The sequence below is a fragment of the Fusarium solani genome (assembly GCF_023522795.1).
Source record: "Fusarium solani strain SB1 chromosome Unknown bctg00000016, whole genome shotgun sequence".
Lineage (NCBI taxonomy): Eukaryota > Fungi > Ascomycota > Sordariomycetes > Hypocreales > Nectriaceae > Fusarium > Fusarium solani.
This window is the reverse complement of record NW_027072142.1, coordinates 52,643-71,239: the sequence shown is the minus strand read 5'-3', so window position 1 is coordinate 71,239 and position 18,597 is coordinate 52,643. Positions and strand designations below refer to the sequence as shown.

General features: G+C 51.9%; 6 protein-coding genes across 6 annotated transcripts; 2 read left to right on the top strand and 4 right to left on the bottom strand.

Annotated features, from left to right (window-relative positions):
- Window positions 1–69: 69 nt before the first annotated feature.
- MRS44_018382 (uncharacterized protein) lies at window positions 70–2,877 on the bottom strand (the record flags this gene model as incomplete). The annotated part of the gene is made up of 5 exons (XM_046282277.2): window positions 70–248; window positions 309–488; window positions 547–2,562; window positions 2,615–2,693; window positions 2,749–2,877. The coding sequence occupies 5 exons, from the start codon at window positions 2,875–2,877 to the stop codon at window positions 70–72; spliced, it is 2,583 nt and encodes an 860-aa protein (XP_046128696.2).
- A 1,419-nt stretch (window positions 2,878–4,296) lies between these two features.
- On the top strand, window positions 4,297–5,352 carry MRS44_018381 (uncharacterized protein; the record flags this gene model as incomplete). The annotated part of the gene is made up of 2 exons (XM_065615878.1): window positions 4,297–4,385; window positions 4,866–5,352. The coding sequence occupies 2 exons, from the start codon at window positions 4,297–4,299 to the stop codon at window positions 5,350–5,352; spliced, it is 576 nt and encodes a 191-aa protein (XP_065471950.1).
- A 149-nt stretch (window positions 5,353–5,501) lies between these two features.
- MRS44_018380 (uncharacterized protein) lies at window positions 5,502–6,332 on the bottom strand (the record flags this gene model as incomplete). Its single annotated transcript, XM_065615877.1, has 1 exon — window positions 5,502–6,332. One exon carries the CDS (start codon window positions 6,330–6,332, stop codon window positions 5,502–5,504), a length of 831 nt encoding a protein of 276 aa, XP_065471949.1.
- Window positions 6,333–10,736: 4,404 nt separating this feature from the next.
- On the bottom strand, window positions 10,737–12,223 carry MRS44_018379 (uncharacterized protein; the record flags this gene model as incomplete). Its single annotated transcript, XM_065615876.1, has 3 exons — window positions 10,737–10,756; window positions 10,904–11,748; window positions 11,838–12,223. 3 exons carry the CDS (start codon window positions 12,221–12,223, stop codon window positions 10,737–10,739), a joined length of 1,251 nt encoding a protein of 416 aa, XP_065471948.1.
- A 1,706-nt stretch (window positions 12,224–13,929) lies between these two features.
- Window positions 13,930–15,181, top strand: MRS44_018378 (uncharacterized protein; the record flags this gene model as incomplete). Its single annotated transcript, XM_065615875.1, has 3 exons — window positions 13,930–14,015; window positions 14,065–14,172; window positions 14,320–15,181. 3 exons carry the CDS (start codon window positions 13,930–13,932, stop codon window positions 15,179–15,181), a joined length of 1,056 nt encoding a protein of 351 aa, XP_065471947.1.
- An 835-nt stretch (window positions 15,182–16,016) lies between these two features.
- Window positions 16,017–16,718, bottom strand: MRS44_018377 (uncharacterized protein; the record flags this gene model as incomplete). The annotated part of the gene is made up of 1 exon (XM_046284238.2): window positions 16,017–16,718. The coding sequence occupies one exon, from the start codon at window positions 16,716–16,718 to the stop codon at window positions 16,017–16,019; it is 702 nt and encodes a 233-aa protein (XP_046128672.1).
- Between the last annotated feature and the right edge of the window lie 1,879 nt (window positions 16,719–18,597).

Below are 18,597 nucleotides of genomic sequence, written 5' to 3'. Positions count from 1 at the left end.
TGTGTTTATCGTACAATGTGGCTAAGACTACAGAAAGAAATAGGGGAAGTATTGTCCCTCGCGAATATGCTACATCATCTCCAAGTAGTCCTTCAACTCCTCCGACTCCTCTAACATAGTGTTGAACGAGAATGGTGCAAACGGCCAACCTCCAAACTCTGCGAACTTAGAGAAAGACTCAACCCACGCCAATCTGAGCGAGTGCAGCATGGCACTGGTACCCTCCATGCACACCAAAATGGCAATCGCTACAAAACTTGTCAGTGCTCAACTTGTCGCAGTGGAATTGAAGGCAGAGCTTAGCTTACTGAGGAAGAACCAGATATAGAAACAGACGACAATCATAATGACGCCGATAACGCCTCCCGTCTTCAGAGCAGGGCCTAGAGTCATGTTCCAAAGCACCACGCTCAGTTGCTGATGGGCTAGCGACAAAGCCCAGAGACGCAGGTACGAAGCAGTATGGGAAACGCAGTTCAAGCAAAACTCTATAGGCACAGGTTAGGATTCAATGTCCCCTCGATTGCAGATAAAGCAGCAGCTTACCAATAGTGTGGATGACTTGGTGAATTATTACCTCGCTAAACTTAAACTCCTCGTGATCTTCGCCAATGTTCTGGGTAATCATTGCAACGCCCTCGCCATCATCGTCAAAGTTGTCGCCGTGTCCATTGATCAAGGCCTCGCTCGCATCGTCGCCGTCCAGGGCGCTAACACGGGAGGTTTCGCCGATGCCGCGGTACCCGGCAGCACGGGCACGGTTGTGATCCCAACGGAGAAAGAAGGGCTTGAGGAAGAGCAGGATCGGGACCTGGACAAAAGCTATTAAGAGCAGAATGACCTGAACATATTCTTGGCCAGCGTACAAGCGCTCGTCAAGGGTTCCAGGCTGCAGGAACATGTAAATCAACATGTTCAGAAGGCTAGGAGGCTGCGCCCCAGTGTCAAGCCAGTCCACGGACCACTTGTAGATGATGCAAAAGACGAGGTAACCGAAGATAGCCTGGAAAAAAATCATTTCAGGAAGGAAGTTACCCCAGATATCAATAGGCTTCTTGAGATGTCTCGCGTTGATGTACGAGAAGCAAAGCGAGTACGTCATGTGAGCCCAGCCGAGGATGATGCTCATCTTCATCTTGTAGCTGTTGCTGAATAGAAGATCGTTCTCTGTTCCATGCCATGCCCAATCTAGACCGAATGGATAGCGGTAGCCGTTGTTGTCTAACGTAGCAGAAACAGGCATTTCTTCTTGCCAGCCCTCCGGCTTCTTGAACGTCCAAGCACTGTCAAATAGGGTCATAGACTTGGAAAAGGCGTCATTGTAGATGAGGCCAGTGAATAAAGAGAAGACGGCCATGGCCAGGGCAACGTATCGGCCGTAGAAGATCATGGCAAACAGTTCGAATGAAACCTTCTTCAGAGGCTTCTCCCAATAGATCATGGCCAACGCAGCAGAGAGCATGATAACAGCGTGTCCAAAGTCGCCAAACATTACAGCAAAGAGGAAAGGGAAGGTAACAATGACCGGAATTGCCGGGTTAACCTCCTGGTAGGTGGCTGTACCATACGCATTGACAATGGTCTGGAAGCCTTCGGTAAATTTGTTGGTTCTTAGATAAGTAGGTGGCTTCTTGTTGGTTCGAATCTCATTGATGATGGACGTAACGGAGAGGCCAGCTCGGTTGGTAACGTCCTGGAGAGTAGTCCTAATGAGAGGCAAATCATTGGTGGGACACCAACACTCAGCGATGAGGGTCCGGAGGGCAGGATCGTAAGAGAACAGATTGAGGGTGGTGTATACAGCCTTCTCCTTTGCAATGAGCACCATCCAGGCAGACAAAGACTGTGCAATCTGGCTAAGCTCTGCCTCAAGAGTAGCTTGGGTGTTGCGAAGGACGCTCTGAACGTCCTCGAGACGATTGTTCACCACGTGAATCTGATCACGTCGGAGATCGCTGTTCTCGTCGACATTGTATACCTCAGCTCCCATATATTCAGCGATCTTCCGGATCTTTGCGACAATCTCTTTGCCATGAGCGAAGATGAGAAAGACATTCCTCTTGACAGCCTCGTTGTTCGTGGGGTCAGTCAGCGGCTCCGGAATCTCCGACTGTTTCATGTACAGGTTGCCACGAAGAGTTCGCCAGAGGATCCGCTCAAAGGTAGCAACCCGATCCCTGGAGATGACGCCAGCGACGAAGTCGATTTTCATGCCGGAATATGACCTCTCGACGTCAGGCGCAGCGCTGTGCTGCTCGAGGTCGGAGAGCAACGGCGCGTCATGGTTGTGTGTAGAGGCTCGAATCTCCTCCACGTTGCCGAGAGCGCGATCAAAGAAGCCACCAGCCTCCCACAGCACCCAGCGCCATTCAGTGAGGTCGCGCTCACGCTTCTTGAGGGTCTCGTAACTGTCGTTTAGTGCGGAGATGCGCTGCTCAAGCTTCTGGCTTCGCCCGGCAAGTTGATCAATTTCCGAGGGAGAGGGCGATGCAAGCCTCTCAGCATCAAGATCAAGTTTTCGAAGTGTGATTCCGGCCTTTCTCATCTGCGAAAAGAAGTAACCTGCGTCCCGCCTCATTAGGCCGAATGCTTTCCGAGGGTTGCAATGACGTACGCAGCTGTCGTTCGACATTGTGAAGGCGTCGGATCTCCTGGGTGAAAGTTCGCTGAAAGGAGCTGACATGCTCATTGAGCTGAAATGACATGAGTATCCTGCATCGAGGACTTGGCGTGGGCATGGAGGCTTACGTCACGGAACTGGCACAATCCTAGCTCGCCTAGGGCAGTGACAACCTCCCGATCGATTTCGTTGGAGACGTACAGTTGCACCATGCTCATGTCCGCCGAGCGGAATGGGGTATCCTGCCGTGGAGCCATGGTGATGCAGCCTCGGGGCGCGAAGACCCCGACTCGAGGTTGTGGTGTAGCTCGTTAACGAGTAAAGGGAAGCCTGTTTCTTTTACGTCCTGGTTGATCGATCAATCAAATCATAATCAAAACCCTTTCAACCAAATGTCGGTTTTGGCCGGGCTTTGTCTGCAGCTCTGCCTGCAGTGCGGGGTTTGACCCTCCTGTCTTTCGCCACTGCAGTGTTCCCACCCCACTTCGTCACCAAATGCGCCTTTCGGCAACTTTGTGTCCCCCATATCACCCACTCTCGGTAGAGGCTAAAAGGCGTAGCACTGACAGTGTCAAACGCCCCTTGACGTCAATCTTTGTCTTCTCTTTGTCACGCGCTATTGCTAGCAGGTGTCAATGTGCGTGGACACATGGTGAGGGAAACTCAGTGTACCAGTAAGTACATGAACGTAGCTGTATGACAACCAGCCTCTCTCATCGCTTGATGAGCTCATGGCGAGGTTCAGCCTGCAGGCCATCAAAGCCATCGACGGCAAAATCAAGGACCAAGGCCATGCTAGAAACCGTGCCATCTTGGCGAAGCTCTTAGCAGTCATTGCCCAGCAACATAGCGCTGTATCAGTCTGTTAAACTGCACAGACTTCCATTGGGGACGGTTAAGTTGGGTAACTCGCTAGGAAGCATGCTATTCTGCCGACATTCCGGCGTAACACGAAACCGTTTACCGGTGGTTAATTCTGCGTTAAGAAACCATCTTACCCTCGCCAGCAACATTTACGGAGCCACCACAACATATTCGAAATACCTTGTCTGCCGACGAGAACCTGAAGAAGCGGCCTATGTTCGTCTACAAGCGGTTGGGATATGCCGCTACAGAGTCTTACCGTCATGCCAAAGCTGCAAGGCGGCCATGAGTACCATGTAGAGTCCAGCCACTCCCAGGGGCGGGCATCTAGGAAGTGGAGCAATATTGAGCAAATAGCGAGGGCAGGCGTGCATTTGCTGGCATTGAATAAGGCCAACAACAGCAAACAAGAGAAGACATAGCTTTCGCCCGAGGACGAAGGCAGGCGCGACTCATCAGCAACGTTGGTAAAAATACGGCAAGTGTCAGGAAGCAGTGGGCCGTGGGACCTTCGGCATCGTGTACGTCACGCCCAAGAAAAGGAAAATGGAGCGGGCGAGGAACTATACGTGGTCAAGAAGGTCCAGGGGGGAGCCAGAAAAGAACTACATTAGACGGTTGATGGCTGAGTTCTGCGTCCCAAGCGCGTTGTTACATCCAAATGTAATATGCACGCTCGACTTTCTCAAGGGCGACTACTGCGAGGTGATGGAGTTCTGCACCGGTGGCGACTTGCTTCGGTGGGCAAATTGAAGTGGCAGTAGGCGGACTGGTTTCTTCAGACGATGCGCGGTGTTGAGTGCATACACGAGATGGGCGTAGCGCATTTTGACCTTATGCTTGAGAACCTACTACTCGCTGGCAATGGCTTGCTAAAGATCAGCGACTTCGGCAACAGCGAGTGTGTCCGGCTGGCCTGGGATAAAGACGTTCACACGGTTATTCCACCCCTCGATGATCAGCAACATTTCGATCCATGGATCTTGTGTAACGTAGTGCGAGGGATACCCCGTATTGCTGACGCGTTGACTGCATCATATCTGGAGGTCTGGTCGCCCTCTTTGATTAAAGCCAATTATTCCTCTCTGAAGATGGAGCATGAACCACAGATGCTTCAATCATATGGCACACTTCACTTTGTCATCTTCTGACAATGGCAGCTGTCACACGCGTAAAAACTTTGTTGTGCTGCTCTATCTTACGTTCTCCACTTTCTATCCTCATGCAGCCTGCTTCATACCGCTAAGCCGATGAGCCTGTAGGTATCGAAGGGATCTTGTGGCTACTACTGGGTGATGAATACGTGCTTTTTTTGAGTGCTCCTTGGTCTGTTCCCCCCTTCTCCCGTCTGCTCACCATAGTTAAAATACGGGAGTTCAAGTATCGGCTCCCCGGGAAATCTTCTGCCCCTTAGCCTTCGCGCAAACTTCAAACGCCTTGGAATCATCCATCATCCACCGTGGCGGCTTGGAACCGACCTGAAGTCAAGATCCGACTATTATTCGCATTGGTTCTTGCTCGTACAGAACACAATCGCGAAGTATGGTATCACGCTAGCTGATATCTACAACTTTGATGAGGCCGGCTTTATGATGGGTATGATTGCAAGCGAAATGGTCGTTACAAGTGCAGACAGGCGTGAAAGACCGAAATCAGTCCAGCCTGGAAATCGGGAATGGGCCACAGTCATCCAAGCTATCAATGCCGAAGGGTGGGCGATCCAGCCGCTCATCGTGGTTGCAGGCCAACATCACCTCGCCAGCTGGTACTGGGAAAGCAGCCTCCCGGGCGATTGGGCTATCGCCACGACTCACAATGGCTGGACCGATAACGAGACGGATCCATTGTTCAATGTGCGGCAAGACTGATCATAACGCAAGAACATATCAGGACGTTCTTGAGACGTTTAGGGAATGGTATAGCGATTAGTTTTAATTGATCAAATAGTTTGTTATGGTTTTATTTAAGATTCTATATTAATGGTTGAGATTTTTGACCGACTCACTTGTGGAGCACGTTACTCAATAAGGTAAGGTATACTAGGAAGAGGGTGTAGATGGAGATCCTCTGCCCGGGGGTAACCGTCTCCGTACTGTTGCTGAATATAGTGCTGTGCCTCGTTTTTAATGTAATGCTGTATTAGGGTGCAGTTACAACTCGTGTGCTGCAATAGTTGCATCTTGAGGTGAAGGATCTCTTCATTCAGATCATCCACGCAGCTGGACAGAGTTCTATGGCGTTGCTCTATATCCTGTCCATCGGACTCGAGCCTCGCAAGATCCTCCCTCTTTCTAATGCGAAATTTGTTGGCAGCGATGCGGTTTCTCTCTTGCACTCGCTTATGTCCCGCGTCATGTTTGCGATTACGAGTGCCGCTGTTAACGCTGATCTCATTCGCGTGGGTATGAATCCCCTTCGTCCTCGGATCATCGTTATTGTCTCGTTTGGAATTGCGTCCAGCGGATTTAGGAGCTGCGCGCTCACTAAGCTGCGTCTTGCGTTTTCGACCAGGCTTTTTGGGTGGCTCCTGTGACGACTGGAACGAAGGAGTGAAGGTCGAAGGTGGTTCGTCAGCGACTGTAATCAGGCCGTCGGAAGACAGAGTATGGTCCTCAATGGTGGAGTATTCATCGGCCTGATGGCCTCCCCAGTAGAGTACAAATTCGTCGTCAGCAAGGCTGGCTTGCCTGCAGGAGGTAGTGAAGTCAACTTCATCCTGGAAAGCGCCTAGGAAGTGTGGCGGGTCGATCGACTCCGAGAGCTTCAATCGCGGGTGGAACGGAACGGCCGCACCGTCTATAGTAAACTCGTCTCCAATAGCCACATCTGGAGTGTAGCTGTCGAGCATTGTCTCCCCTTCCATGTACGGAAGGGAGATCGTGTGAGTGTCTGTTTCAGGATGTCAGCTCATATCACACAGGCCTGCTTGCAGAATAAACCTACCGTAGCCCATTTATCTGCTGAGGCTTGGAACACTGGCGGAAAGATGCTCTCTATAGATGACTATCAGTGGTTTGTTGAATGAATCGATATGTGTAGGGATGATCGTCTTGTAAGTTTTGGTAACTTGGTGAAAGTCAAGACCTTGGATTTAACACCAGTTTTGCGGGAGGTTGATGCAGGGTGGAACGGAAGTTTTCTTGTTCCTGGATCGTCCCCAGCATAAGACCGCTCCAAGACACTAAATCACGACCGTCTCGCTTGAGTGACACTCAGTGACGCCTGGCTGCATATGGTAGCATCAGGTACCCTGAAACACGCGGCCTGAATTGAAGGGGCGGCCAAAAGGGGGGCACCAATGAGCCGTTGGGTTGTCGGGTAAGGTCTAAGCGCCAAAGGGTGCACCCAACCCAATATCTGAGCACAGAGACGGGCGAGCGGCTTACTCCTTACTAGACCTCAGTCCTCAGTCATATCTTCCTTGGGGTCGAAGCCTGGATCTCTGGGGCCACCAAAGCCTGTACGTAAAAAAGGCGAGCTAGTCTAAGAGTTTGAGAGACTGGAGATGGGGCGAGGCAGCGGGAAATGCATTGCAAGTCGACGAGTTCTTGCTCACTGCAGGTCAGAGTTTAAGGTCAACACTGGTTGGTCATTGTGGCTCGACGCTCGACCCCTCGCTGGAACACAACACCCCCATCCCCCCATGTTGTCATTGGTGTGCTCGCTAAAGCGGCGGAAGAGGCCTCGTGCCCGTTGGAATTGAGCTGCATTAGCGGCAACGCCCGCAAGGAGTGTTTGCCGCCCTCTATGATTGGACCAAATGCCCGGACCGCATCCGGACCCCTGGTTGTCCACTGGAGGCGAGAGAGGTCTGACGCGCTATGATGCGTCGCGCCGCCCAACGCTTCTTACCACGATCAGCCGCAAAAATTCGATCGTCGCACCAAGGATACTGACTTGTGTTTATCTGGGCAGATCCGTTCAGAATCTAAGCCGATTCTGGAAGTGGCCTTGAGCGCGTGGAGACAAGTGCTGATTCAAGGGCGTGATCGGGGAACCCCGCCGGTCGGAGGTTTCTTCTTGAGAGGACTCAAACCAATGTGGCTTGTGTTTCTGGCACCACCTGATAGGCGACAAACCCTAAACTTGGGCTGACGGAGCGACTCCGTAACGTCTTATTGGTCCGCAACGGCCCAGACCCTTTCGTTATGAGGTGCAAGATTAAACTTCGCAGGAGGTCCTGCAGACAGGGGTCCCTACTGATCACACGACGGGTGATGGATCGGGATATGTTAGAAGAAGCGTCTATACTGACGTAGCCTGCGTATGGTTTTTCCGTAAATTGGTGTATGTCGCCATTTCCCTGTACTTGAGGGCTCTTAAAACCGGTCATCCCCTGACCTTTGTACCTCAGGTAGGGGGTTGCTTTGGATAGCAAAAAGACGTCGGATTCGTAAAAAAAAAAAGTGACTTCTGCTGGCACCAACCTTACGTAGCTCAGCTCGTAGCTTCATTTCCACGGTTAGCGGGGGCTACTTGCATATTCTTGTACGTATGTAAGCAGACGTGATGACCTTTGCGAGTTAAGCTCATAGTTATATGGCTTAGCTGCATTTTTGCGAATCAACCCTCTTTTTGCTATCCAAAGCACCCCTACCTGAGGTACAAAGGTCAGGGGATAGTCAGTTTTGAGAGCCCGCAAGTGGGGCCGTTCCGCCCGTATGACTAAACGCGCATCTTCTCCCATTTTTTATTATCATGTCAGCCGTTGCCTCATAAAACTGTCACTCGTCATCCTCACTCGCTCAGAAACAAACGGCTCAGTCACTGGCCTGCTACGCACACTCTAGGTACCTCCCGTCGCCAACGCCTCCATTCACGGCTTCTGGGGGATACCGCCCTCGCGTGAGCCGTCGCTTTGCAATCCATGAACTCCGGCGACTGGGCAGATATCTCCTTGCTGAACCACACACATATATCGCCGCCACAAGACGTGAAGGCCATAGGATCATCTAGATCAAAGACATCCTTCCCCCACCACGCTGACAGCATTCGGATAACGCTGCTATCGCTGGACGGCATAGCTTCGTCTATCTTGATATGTTCCGTCAAAGGTGAGCAAAGAAGTCTGGTTTTTTACACATGCGCGCGCTTCAAGCACACCCTACTCTAAACCTCGCTCTGATCTTACAAGGCTTTACGCGGCTCAAGATGCAGTGTGCCACTTACATTTCTCTGCTTAGAAAGAGCTTGAAGAAGCCCGCGGATGACCTGCTAGCCAGCTTTCAACAGCAATTTCCCGAAGTCGCAGCGGCCAGCTCCTCGGCCGCTGCCGAGAATCCCCTGGTACCCCCGGGCGCCGCTGCCTGAGAGGCATGTCTCTAATTCCCGCCTTATATATCGTAACGCGATCACCTCACGTCTCCCCTATCTCTGCTTTGAGTCATCGCGGCTGGTTTTCACTGTCGGCGCGGAGATGCTGGACAACCTTGCTGATTGTAGTCCTCCCACAGGCCCCGAGACATTGGTCAAGATGCCTTTTGCGACCAAGACCAAACCCCTCGGCCTACGAATGAGCTGTGGAGGCTTACACCTTCTCCCTTAGATCTCAATTTAATCTCCTTTGCCAATTTTGCGAATACACCTCCCGGCTGCTACACGCCAAGTCCAGGCGGCACCAATACGCTTTTCCATCCAGAGGCTGGCGACCTACACACCCTCGCGATGGGCTTGAGTATGGGCCTCGGGACACCATTGTCCATGTCGACTCTGGGAGATGTAATGCACCCGAGACCAGTCCACACAATATCGGAAATGACGGGATTCCAGATATCGCAACCTCATCAGTGCCACTATTGTAAACCCTTCATCCAGTCCCCCCCGCATCAACAGGCTTCTGTGCCGTCCACTTTCGTGCACCAGGACACCTGCTACGAGACCATGGACCTAGACGACTCGCCGATGGATTCGTACCCTGCTGAAGACGGAATAATTTCAACCTCCTTGGTTGGCCTCCAGACGAGCCAATTTCCCGAACAGTTGACCCATCGATTGCCTCCCTCGGCGGAAAAGTTTCGATTCCACTGCACTCTCAACGCGCCCACTGCTATGATCAAGCATGCAGACGAAATCCCTGTCACCTACCTCAATAAAGGAAAGGCCTATTCTCTATCCGTTACTGACACCAACGCGACCATGCCGGTTTCCCCGGGCACAATATATCGCACATTTTTTCGGATATCATTTGAAGACGATCAGCAGCGGCAACGGCCAGGTGTTTGCTGGGGTCTTTGGCAAAAAGATAGAGGGGCCAATGAGGCGCATCAGAGAGATGGAAAGTTGCAGGCTGTTGAATACAGGAGAAGGCAAACCGGTCGCGGTTTGCGCAAAAGAGCCTTGAGGAACGAAGATGGCTATGGCAGTTTTCAAGTGCTCCAACAGCCTGCTAATGAGATTTCCAAAAGTTTATTCAAAAGCATGTGTGGGAGCATTTTGGGAGGATGTGTCTAGGGTATCCTGGTGGCGCTTTGAGGATGCCTTTGCAACGTCACAATTAAACGCAATGACGGTTTGAAAGGTGGAGAAAATGAGGGGCTGGGGAGACAAGCATGATGAAACATTCCAATAATTTTATCATAAATCAACCAGGAATCATTCGAGGCCTTCTTTCAAACAGAAGACACATTGCCTTCTCAGAATTCTTATTGCTATTGCACTATGGCCAGCTGCTCAGTTCGCTTTGAGTTCTACTGCGGCGAGGCTCAAGAGCTCAAATATACCCACGACCTTCCCCGCAGTCTTGTCAGCGAGGCTCGGGCCGCTGGGCAAGATGCCGGGTACAACAATCTGTTTGTTTCTGCAGTGCAGCCTTTCATGAAGGAGCATGAGGCGGCGTGTCGTGCCTCTTGCAAACCATTTTGTGAAAACTGTGGGTTATTTGCAATGAACATCTTGCAAAGCCCTATGTCTTGGCTTCACGTGGCGGAAGATCCTTTCGTTGGCATCTGGGTCAGCCCCGTGTGTGGGAAAGGGGAATGTGAGACGCGGATACGGCAGGAAATCCAGGATACAATGGCTGAAATGGTCCAAGGGGATCCGCACCGAAGGCGGGGTACCTGTATGGAAATTTTGCCCTGCAAAGTATGTGGGAAGATGGAAGGAATCAAGAGGTGTGGTCGGTGTAAAGTTGTTGGATACTGTGGGAAAGAGCATCAAAAGGCTGACTGGAAGGTTCACAATAAGATTTGTATTCACAAGGACGGGTAGTTAATGTATTTGAAAACGCATGCCTGTTCTTTGGCGAGAGATAGGATTAAGGGTGTGGAGTTAAAGCTGCACTTGGTTAGATAATAGGCTAATTCTGTCTCGGTTTATTTTCCTCATGAGAATATTGAAGCAGACTACCATTCATGTTGTTATATTCCTTTTCTAGGATTTTTTTGGTGGGTTGACGGCTCCGATGTGGCCGGTTTGGCGCACCTGATGGTAAAGCGACAATTGAATCAAGCGCAGGCGTCGAAGCGTTTACCGAGGCAGGGCCCTGCCTAGTAGTGTTTGGCTCGCTAGAGGAAGACGCTGAGGCAGAGGCAGAGGCAGGGAGAGATCGAGTGACAGTGGTGCAACTGTCAGGCGAAGAGGAAAGGGTCGAGGCCGGTTGCAGCACACGCGGCCTCTTTGTCGGCGCCTGGGCATGGTCAGGGTAGTGCCGCTTTAGTGGTGGTGGTGGATCGGGCTGGCCTGAAGATGAAGTTGGAGGACTCGGTGGGAGAGAGCTCGACGTAGCCACTGGATAGCAGGCAGCGCGCATATCCTGGAAAGCAGAGGTAGCCGAGGATGTTTGCCGATTTGGTGGCGTTGAGAGAGGCAAGGCCGGTTGGGTTGCCGTGGTGGTGGTTCTGTCGAGAAAAGTCCAAGAATCGGGAACGACAATAAAGACATAGTCTCGTTTGAAGCCTGGCGGGTGGACCATGACGCGATGGTCGAGCAGGCCAGCGACTTTGCCTGTGCAGGTGAATTGGGCGCTAGCCTGGAACTGGGAATCTCGCCTCTCGGCCATTTTCTTGCATAAGATGGTCCAGGGATTCGTGTGAATGGGAAAGATGACGAAGACCTGGAAAGGGTGGAAGCCTCTGAATGGAGTCTTGTCGGGGTTCCCGGGAGCAAGATAAGTGGAAAGCTGGATGAAGCCGCAGCACTTCAGTTGGGTGGCGTCCAGATCCGGGAGGAGGTCCTGTCGCAGCAAGGAGTGACCAGGGCCGACGGTGGGGCCGGCGAAGGAAACGATGGGCGGGACACAGGGGAAGCTGTCCATAGAGGCAAAGAGCCTGGGAAGAACGCTTTGGGCATATATATATCAGCCGAGTTCGTTCGAGGACGTGCGAGTTGGGGACGGGGGGATTGCGTTATGACCTACGGCTGATAGCCTTGATCACGGACGATGAGGGCGGGCATAGTGTAGAGAAGGGTGCGGCCTGCATCAGATTCTAGACCGTCGTGCTGCTCAACCTCCCACGCAAGGGCGTAGGGGTGGACACGGCCGTTCATGAAGAACCACTCTTCGATCCATTCCGAGGCAACAATGGGTTGATTGTAAATCGAGAGGTTGAGACTGAAGAAGATGGATGTCGGCGAGTCGTCAGCTTCGGACCGCAAGGGCGCATATTCCGCGGCCAGCAACCACGAGGGCGGAGGCAGGAAGATGCGGGCGAGCGTTTCGGCATTGAGGCCCTTGATGCGATGCTGTTCCTGGTGAGCGAATCTGGAGGGGCAGTCTGGTTGGGCGAAGAATATCATAGACATATCACCGCCAGCGCCCCTTTGGCTGTCGAGCGGCTTCCGAAGGTGGGGCGAAGTATGGGCGACGGGCGAAGAGGAAGATATAATACGTCCGTACTGATTAAATGACTGATGTGGCTATAAGTGGAGAATTAAACCGCAGCTGTCGCGCGGCACGGATATATGATTAGTAGCTGACGACCGGGCAGAAGGTCCGTCAGTGATTCGGGCAAGGAACGATTCTTGGTTTCTGCTAAAAAGAGTGGTATGTTGAGATCCATTGTTTAACGGATCAATGGCTATTCCGATCCATTGGTGGCGAGGATGTGGATGTCTTCTTGTCAATAATTTCCGCTGGTTAGCACCAGTCTTTCTTCTTCTTCAATCAACACAACATGCTCATTTCAACATGTCGGATCCCTCTATTTCTGGGGATGTTTTGGTATTTGTTTATGTCCCCATTTGACGCGTCCCGACGGCCGTATTCTTCAAGACCTGGTAAAGGGGTGAGCTTAATTTCGAGTTTCAATGTATGATTGGATAGGGGTGCCTGCTGACGAGGAAAAAGCAAACATGAGGTCAACTCGGCACTTGCTTTCCTTCAGGGACACCATATACGGTGATCTAGGGTAAGAGCGAAGAATGAGCGCGACAAGCAAACACGATGTAAAAGTGAACTCACAGTGACGTAGAATATAGGATAATTTCCTAATTAGCAAGATGTTTCCTCGCCAGTAGATGTTTTGTATCTGAACCATGTTACGTAGGGAGATAAAATCTAGATCGTGCGTAATACGATGAAGTCTGCAACCAGTAGTTATCCGCAGCTATGACGGGATCGTTTGGTTTCCAATTTCATCCACCCCAACATTCAGTCAAGCATATAGCGCAAAACGAAAACTTGTCTGTTTTAGGACGTTGCTGTGGAGCCGACCAGGATACCGTCCGGTCCAAACCAGGATACCGTCCAGTCCAAGCCTTATTCTCATTGGTCGAAGTATGACGACAGCTTGACAAGGTTGTAACGATATTTTGTAAACAGCCTTTCTGAGTTCAGATAATGCTTTCGACTTGAAATAGATAGATACGAATGCCTTCTATTGCGTGTTCTATGGTTATGAGTAAGAAAAAATAATGTTCGCAATGCCTTTCGGTACGAAAGGTCTTCTTAAGCTCTGGGATTTCCCCCCAAAATTTGGCCCCCCTTGCAAAATTCCCGCATTAAGCGATTACCCGATTCGGAAGCGCAACCGCACCTCTTGTTGGTCCGGATTAACCCCATCCGAATGCCCCAGAGGTGCCAATCTTCTCTTCCTCATTTGCCAATGCGCACAAGTGAACTCTCATTCGCTCTCTGAGATTAAGTGTAAAGGAGTCTTCTTTTTGAGGGTTTCTTGTTAAGAGACACGTGAAATGCACGTGAAATGCACGTGGAACTCGGTTTGTGATAGCATTATTGCTCTTGTCCTTATATTTTACAGGAGAGCCAAACCGCTTCGCGGTTTATCCAAAAGGGCCTTAAGGAACGAATTTGAACAGGAAAATTAATAGTATCAACGTTGAAAATATATATTCATTGTATTGACGTTGAAGGTTTCGGTGAAGCAAGTCTTGTTTCGTGATTTCAGCTTGGCTGGTTTTAAGCCGAGGTTGTCCCGTACCGAGATTTGACCGGTCCCTTCAGGCCATGACGCCATGACGTCAGCTGTTTTTAGCTCACGAGCTCCGTCATGCGAACTTCCACCATCGTTTACGATCCGCCAGAACACTCTCCCTCCATCCGTCTAGTCATCTCATCTCCATATCGCCGATACTCGTCCGCTAGGCTGCCTAGATTTCCTGTTTGCGTTCTACGGTCGCCATAGATTTGCCAATCAAGAGCGGATCGTCAACGCGCGAAGCAACGGATCATCAACCATGGCCGGATCTCTTCCATGCCCTTCATGGATTTGGTCCAATAATTCCAACGTCCAGTACGTATCATCCCGCATGCTCGCAATATCATCACGTACAAGTCATATATATACGTTGTCCGTCTACCGGTCCGCTCTATTCTATCCCTCGTAGTGGCCAAGCCGAAGTCGAAGTGAAGCTTTAGTTGACATCTAATCGAATTTTAGTGCCGCCAAGGATCGGTCGTGGTTCGGCGCCGACTACACACCTCTTAACTCCATGGTCGGCCACTTGATGGGAGGGATCCAAACGCCGGTTGTGGGGATCGGCACGGTCGAACTTCCCGTCAAACGAAGTCCGAGGGCTACCGGTCCACGATCCCACGGCATCCTACGACTGCGCGATGTCCTTCACGTCCCCACAGGCATCTGTAATGTCATTGGAAGTCCGATTCTAGACGAATACGATATCCATACGGGATCTAGTATGCAAAACATAAAAGGCACCATCATTGATAAACAGGGTAGGACCGTTGCCTACTTTGAGCCCCGCGGCAAATTCTTACAGGTGAGGTTGAGCGGTCCACCGGTTGGGCCTCGGGTTGGCATTACTCCGTTTGATCCGTCGGCAATGTACTGGATCAACGTGCGATGGGCCGACAGTGAGCGGGAGAAATGGGAGGCATCGCATGCCAGCAAAGCCCTGCAGCAGGCGGAGGTAGGTCCTCTTTCGACCGAGGAAAAGCAGTTGCTCAAGAAACACTGGGGCGGCGAATTCAGGTTTCTAGCGAGCCACGGTCTCAACATCAACAAGGAAGACGATCGCGAAGAGGGTCGTATTATCCTCCGGGCCATCCTGGCCGGCAGTGACGGCGACGACAGCGACGACAGCGACGACAGCGACGATAGCGATATTGGTCGGGACTACCCTAACGATGACCGCCCGGAGGGGCAGCTAGCTGACTCGTATTTCGACGCCGACGAACTCAAGTTCATCAAGAAGCATTACGGTGACTCGCTAACATTCATGTTCAGCTTTGGGCTGAAATTCTACAAGACTGAAGACTGCGAAGAGGCCAAGTCTCAATAAGGGTGCGGTTTCAACACCAATGCGAGTGATAAAAGTCCAACGGTCTCAACACCAGGACATCTTGGCATGGCAGCTTCTTATACTCAAATTGACAATTTTCCCTCTTTGGTATTGCAACTGATTGATCTCTGCTAGTCTCAGTCCCCTGATCCCTGTCTCAATTATTGACCCTCACCCTATTGGCTACGTCTCTTAGTTCCGCATTAAGCTCTTCAAATCGTGCCACTCAAAATGGTGCCTTCTCCTCAAAGCCCGCTGCGTACGTCTTATTGGCTACGCAAAATAAAGGTAACACACACACGCGCCCTATTGGCCAAGTCTCTTCATCCACCCACCCGGAGCCGACCCCGGACTTAAAACCGCGCCCTCTTCTCAACACGTGCAGCCCTCTTCTCAACCGTGCACAACCCACTAGTAAAACAGCCATACAGGCTCTTGTTGCAAGCTTCGTACCGAAAGGCTACTCAGCGCAAGGGAGCCGCCAACTTGCCCATCACGCCCAGCTTCCAACTTCCAACGTCCCCCGGCGGACGTGCGCCTTCCCCTGTGCCTTGAGGAACGAAACGTGCCTTGAGGAACGAAAGGACTATGCCCCACCCTCCGGCCTCACCCCTCAAGTGCCCGCTTCCCATTGGCCCAAAAATTACCACATTCGTCCAGGTGCTCTTGAATTTTTGAAAAGTCCTTCGTGATTGGTCGATGGTGGTCGATGGTGTCTTGGCTGCCGAGTGTCCGTCGTGATTGGCTGTGCCCGCCGCGTGTATGTTGCCCCCCCATAAGCGCGTTCCTATTTAGCCGCCCCCGCCCGCGGCTCGCGTTGCCACTCCCATGTCACCTAACGCAGTCTCTGTGACTCTTCAGAACCGTCATCTAACCAGCGCAACGCCTCCTGAACCGTCCTGTCGCTCAGTTTCTCCAGCCTCGCCTGCGCGGCCGTCATATCTTCGGGGACCCTGTTGCCCACCAGGTCTCTCTCTCGCACCTTAGACACGAGCATGATGCCGTCCAGCGTCCGGCAACGCGACAGCTGCACGTACAGGCTGTACGGGTCGCACTGCGAGGGGACAACGCGTCCGTCGACATTTGTCGTCCGCGTCCCTCGCAGCTCCAGAGCTACGCGCTCGAGCGTCTTGCTCTGCACTTTGTAGTCTGTACACGCGAAACTCGCCGCACAAGGCAAACCCTTTCGGCTGACGTCGTTCTGCTGCCACGGCCGTTTCCGCTGGCATTGTATCCTAATACTCATGGGCGCCAAGAGGATGGTGCCCTGTGGCATCCCGACGAAGTGGAAGTCTCTTGTCGTTTCCGACTCCAGAATTATCCCCGCGGGCGGCCCGAAGTGGACCGTCATGTCGGCCGAGATCCGATAGCCTGCGTACGCCTTGTCGAGAATGACCTCTAGCGCCGTATAACTGGCACCATTGACTAGCTTCAGCCCCTGGTGGGTATTGTGGTTCACGACGACGGGCATTCCCGCCACGAACATGAAGACGCCTGGTACTGGTATCGCGCTATCGTCACCCTGGTTTAGGATCATGATGGCTTCTTCTTCCGTCGGCAGACCTTCCTTCTATTTGTGCTCAGATATGAAGATTCGCATTATCGACCGCTGCTGAATCTGGAACGACAGAGTCGCCTCCATGTTTAGGTTCCACCGATTCCGGTTCAGCGGCGTCACCACGGTGATGCCCGTCTCCCACGGGATCCGCCTGTCCTCCCGGTAGCACCTTGAGTTGAGGAGGTTTAGATCTGTGCGGTCCTGCACGCCCAACCGGATCCGCTTTGATAGCCTCTGTAGTACTGAATCCCCGGCGGCGCGTATTTGTTCGTTTAGCATGACGACCGTCGTGAATTTCTTCTATAGCGCGTGCGCCTTGTTATGCTGGTGCCGTTGCTTGGCCCTGAACGAGTTGTCTTTGTCTTATGATACGGCTACGCTGGGGAGTAGGATTGACCTCTCTTGTACCGGGCGGAACTGGCGGAAGTCTCTATAAAAGAGAATGATAGGGATCCCCCTGAAATCTTGCTGCGATCCGCGGAGCTGGCAGAGCTGCTTGTTTACTGCGTGTAGCGTCCGCGCTCCGAGTATGCTTACCTTATTAATGACTAGTAGGTCATTGTCCTGCTAGTCTATCCGCGACTGACCATGAACGAATCTCTCCGCCTGTTTTGGTAGCCGGATGCCGTCTAAGTCTGTCGTCGTGTCTGCGCCTGTCCCTTGGTCCTTCGAGAACCTATATGCAGAGTGGATCGTGATGCTATTAATGCGTGCTGCGGCCGTTCTTGACGTCGCCGTGATTAGTAGACGATTCGAGAGGCCCTTCTTAGCAAAAAGCTCGATGAGTGCCTCGATGACTCGCGACTTGCTAGTCCTACCTTCGCCGCCGACGAACTGGCAGAGCTGCCCGATGCCACTGTTCTCCACATGATTTATTAGGTCGAGCTGGCGACATATTATCAGGAAAGCGATTGCCTGTCTCTTATTTAATGTCAATCGTGCTACCAGATCCTTGCTAGCCTCGAGGAAAGAGGTTGATGGGCCGAACCGGACTTTTACCCTTGGATCTGCGTCGTCTACCATCTCTTCCAAGTCCGCCGCCGTCATTTGAATGTCCCTGTCCCCGAAACCGGCGAGTATGCTCTGCGCCGCTGCGCTGCGATTAGTTCTATGGGCCGCGGCTATATTTTGTATGCCCTGGATTATTTTTACCCTCTCTTTGGAGGCATATATCTGCTGTGACTTTATGGCCTTGACTTGATCCTGCGGCGGTATTGCGGCACCGGAAAATATCCGCCCTGGCATGTTTATCCGTCTTTCCCCCTTTCGGGTGTTATGGTAACTTGAAGTTTGGCCGTCGAGCATAGCGCTGACTGCTGGAAGCGGCAGAGCTGCTGCATCAGTGCTGTGAGCTCCCGCGATCCCGCCGTGATCTGGTTCGCACCGACCGCGCTTCTGATGACGTTGATAAGACGCGTTGCGTTTCTAATGTTATCGGACTGGTACGCCGATGTAGACTCTTTATCCGCCTGGCCTGCTCCTGCCTCCTTAACATGTCCGCCCGTGCCGTCCCCGTCGCCGAATGAGGATGCCTATTGCTTAGTGTCTCGTTTTGCGTCTTCGGCGGACCGCCGAAGGAGTTGCACGTTATCGACGAGGTATGAGATTCTAGGATGCAGCGACTCTCGTGCCCGCGCCCATATGTCGTTGATGTCGTCTCGTTCTTCACCTAGGAATGATTCCCACGGCATAAATAAGGCTAGGTGCTGCACGGCTGCTCTTCAGCACGAGAGTTAAATCTCTTCTAATACCTTTTCGGTCGAGTTATCCCTGGATATACCTGCGATAGCATGACTCTTCGTTGTCTTGGTTAAAATCTTTGCTTAGATAGCCGTTAAGGCAGACGACGGCATGCTTT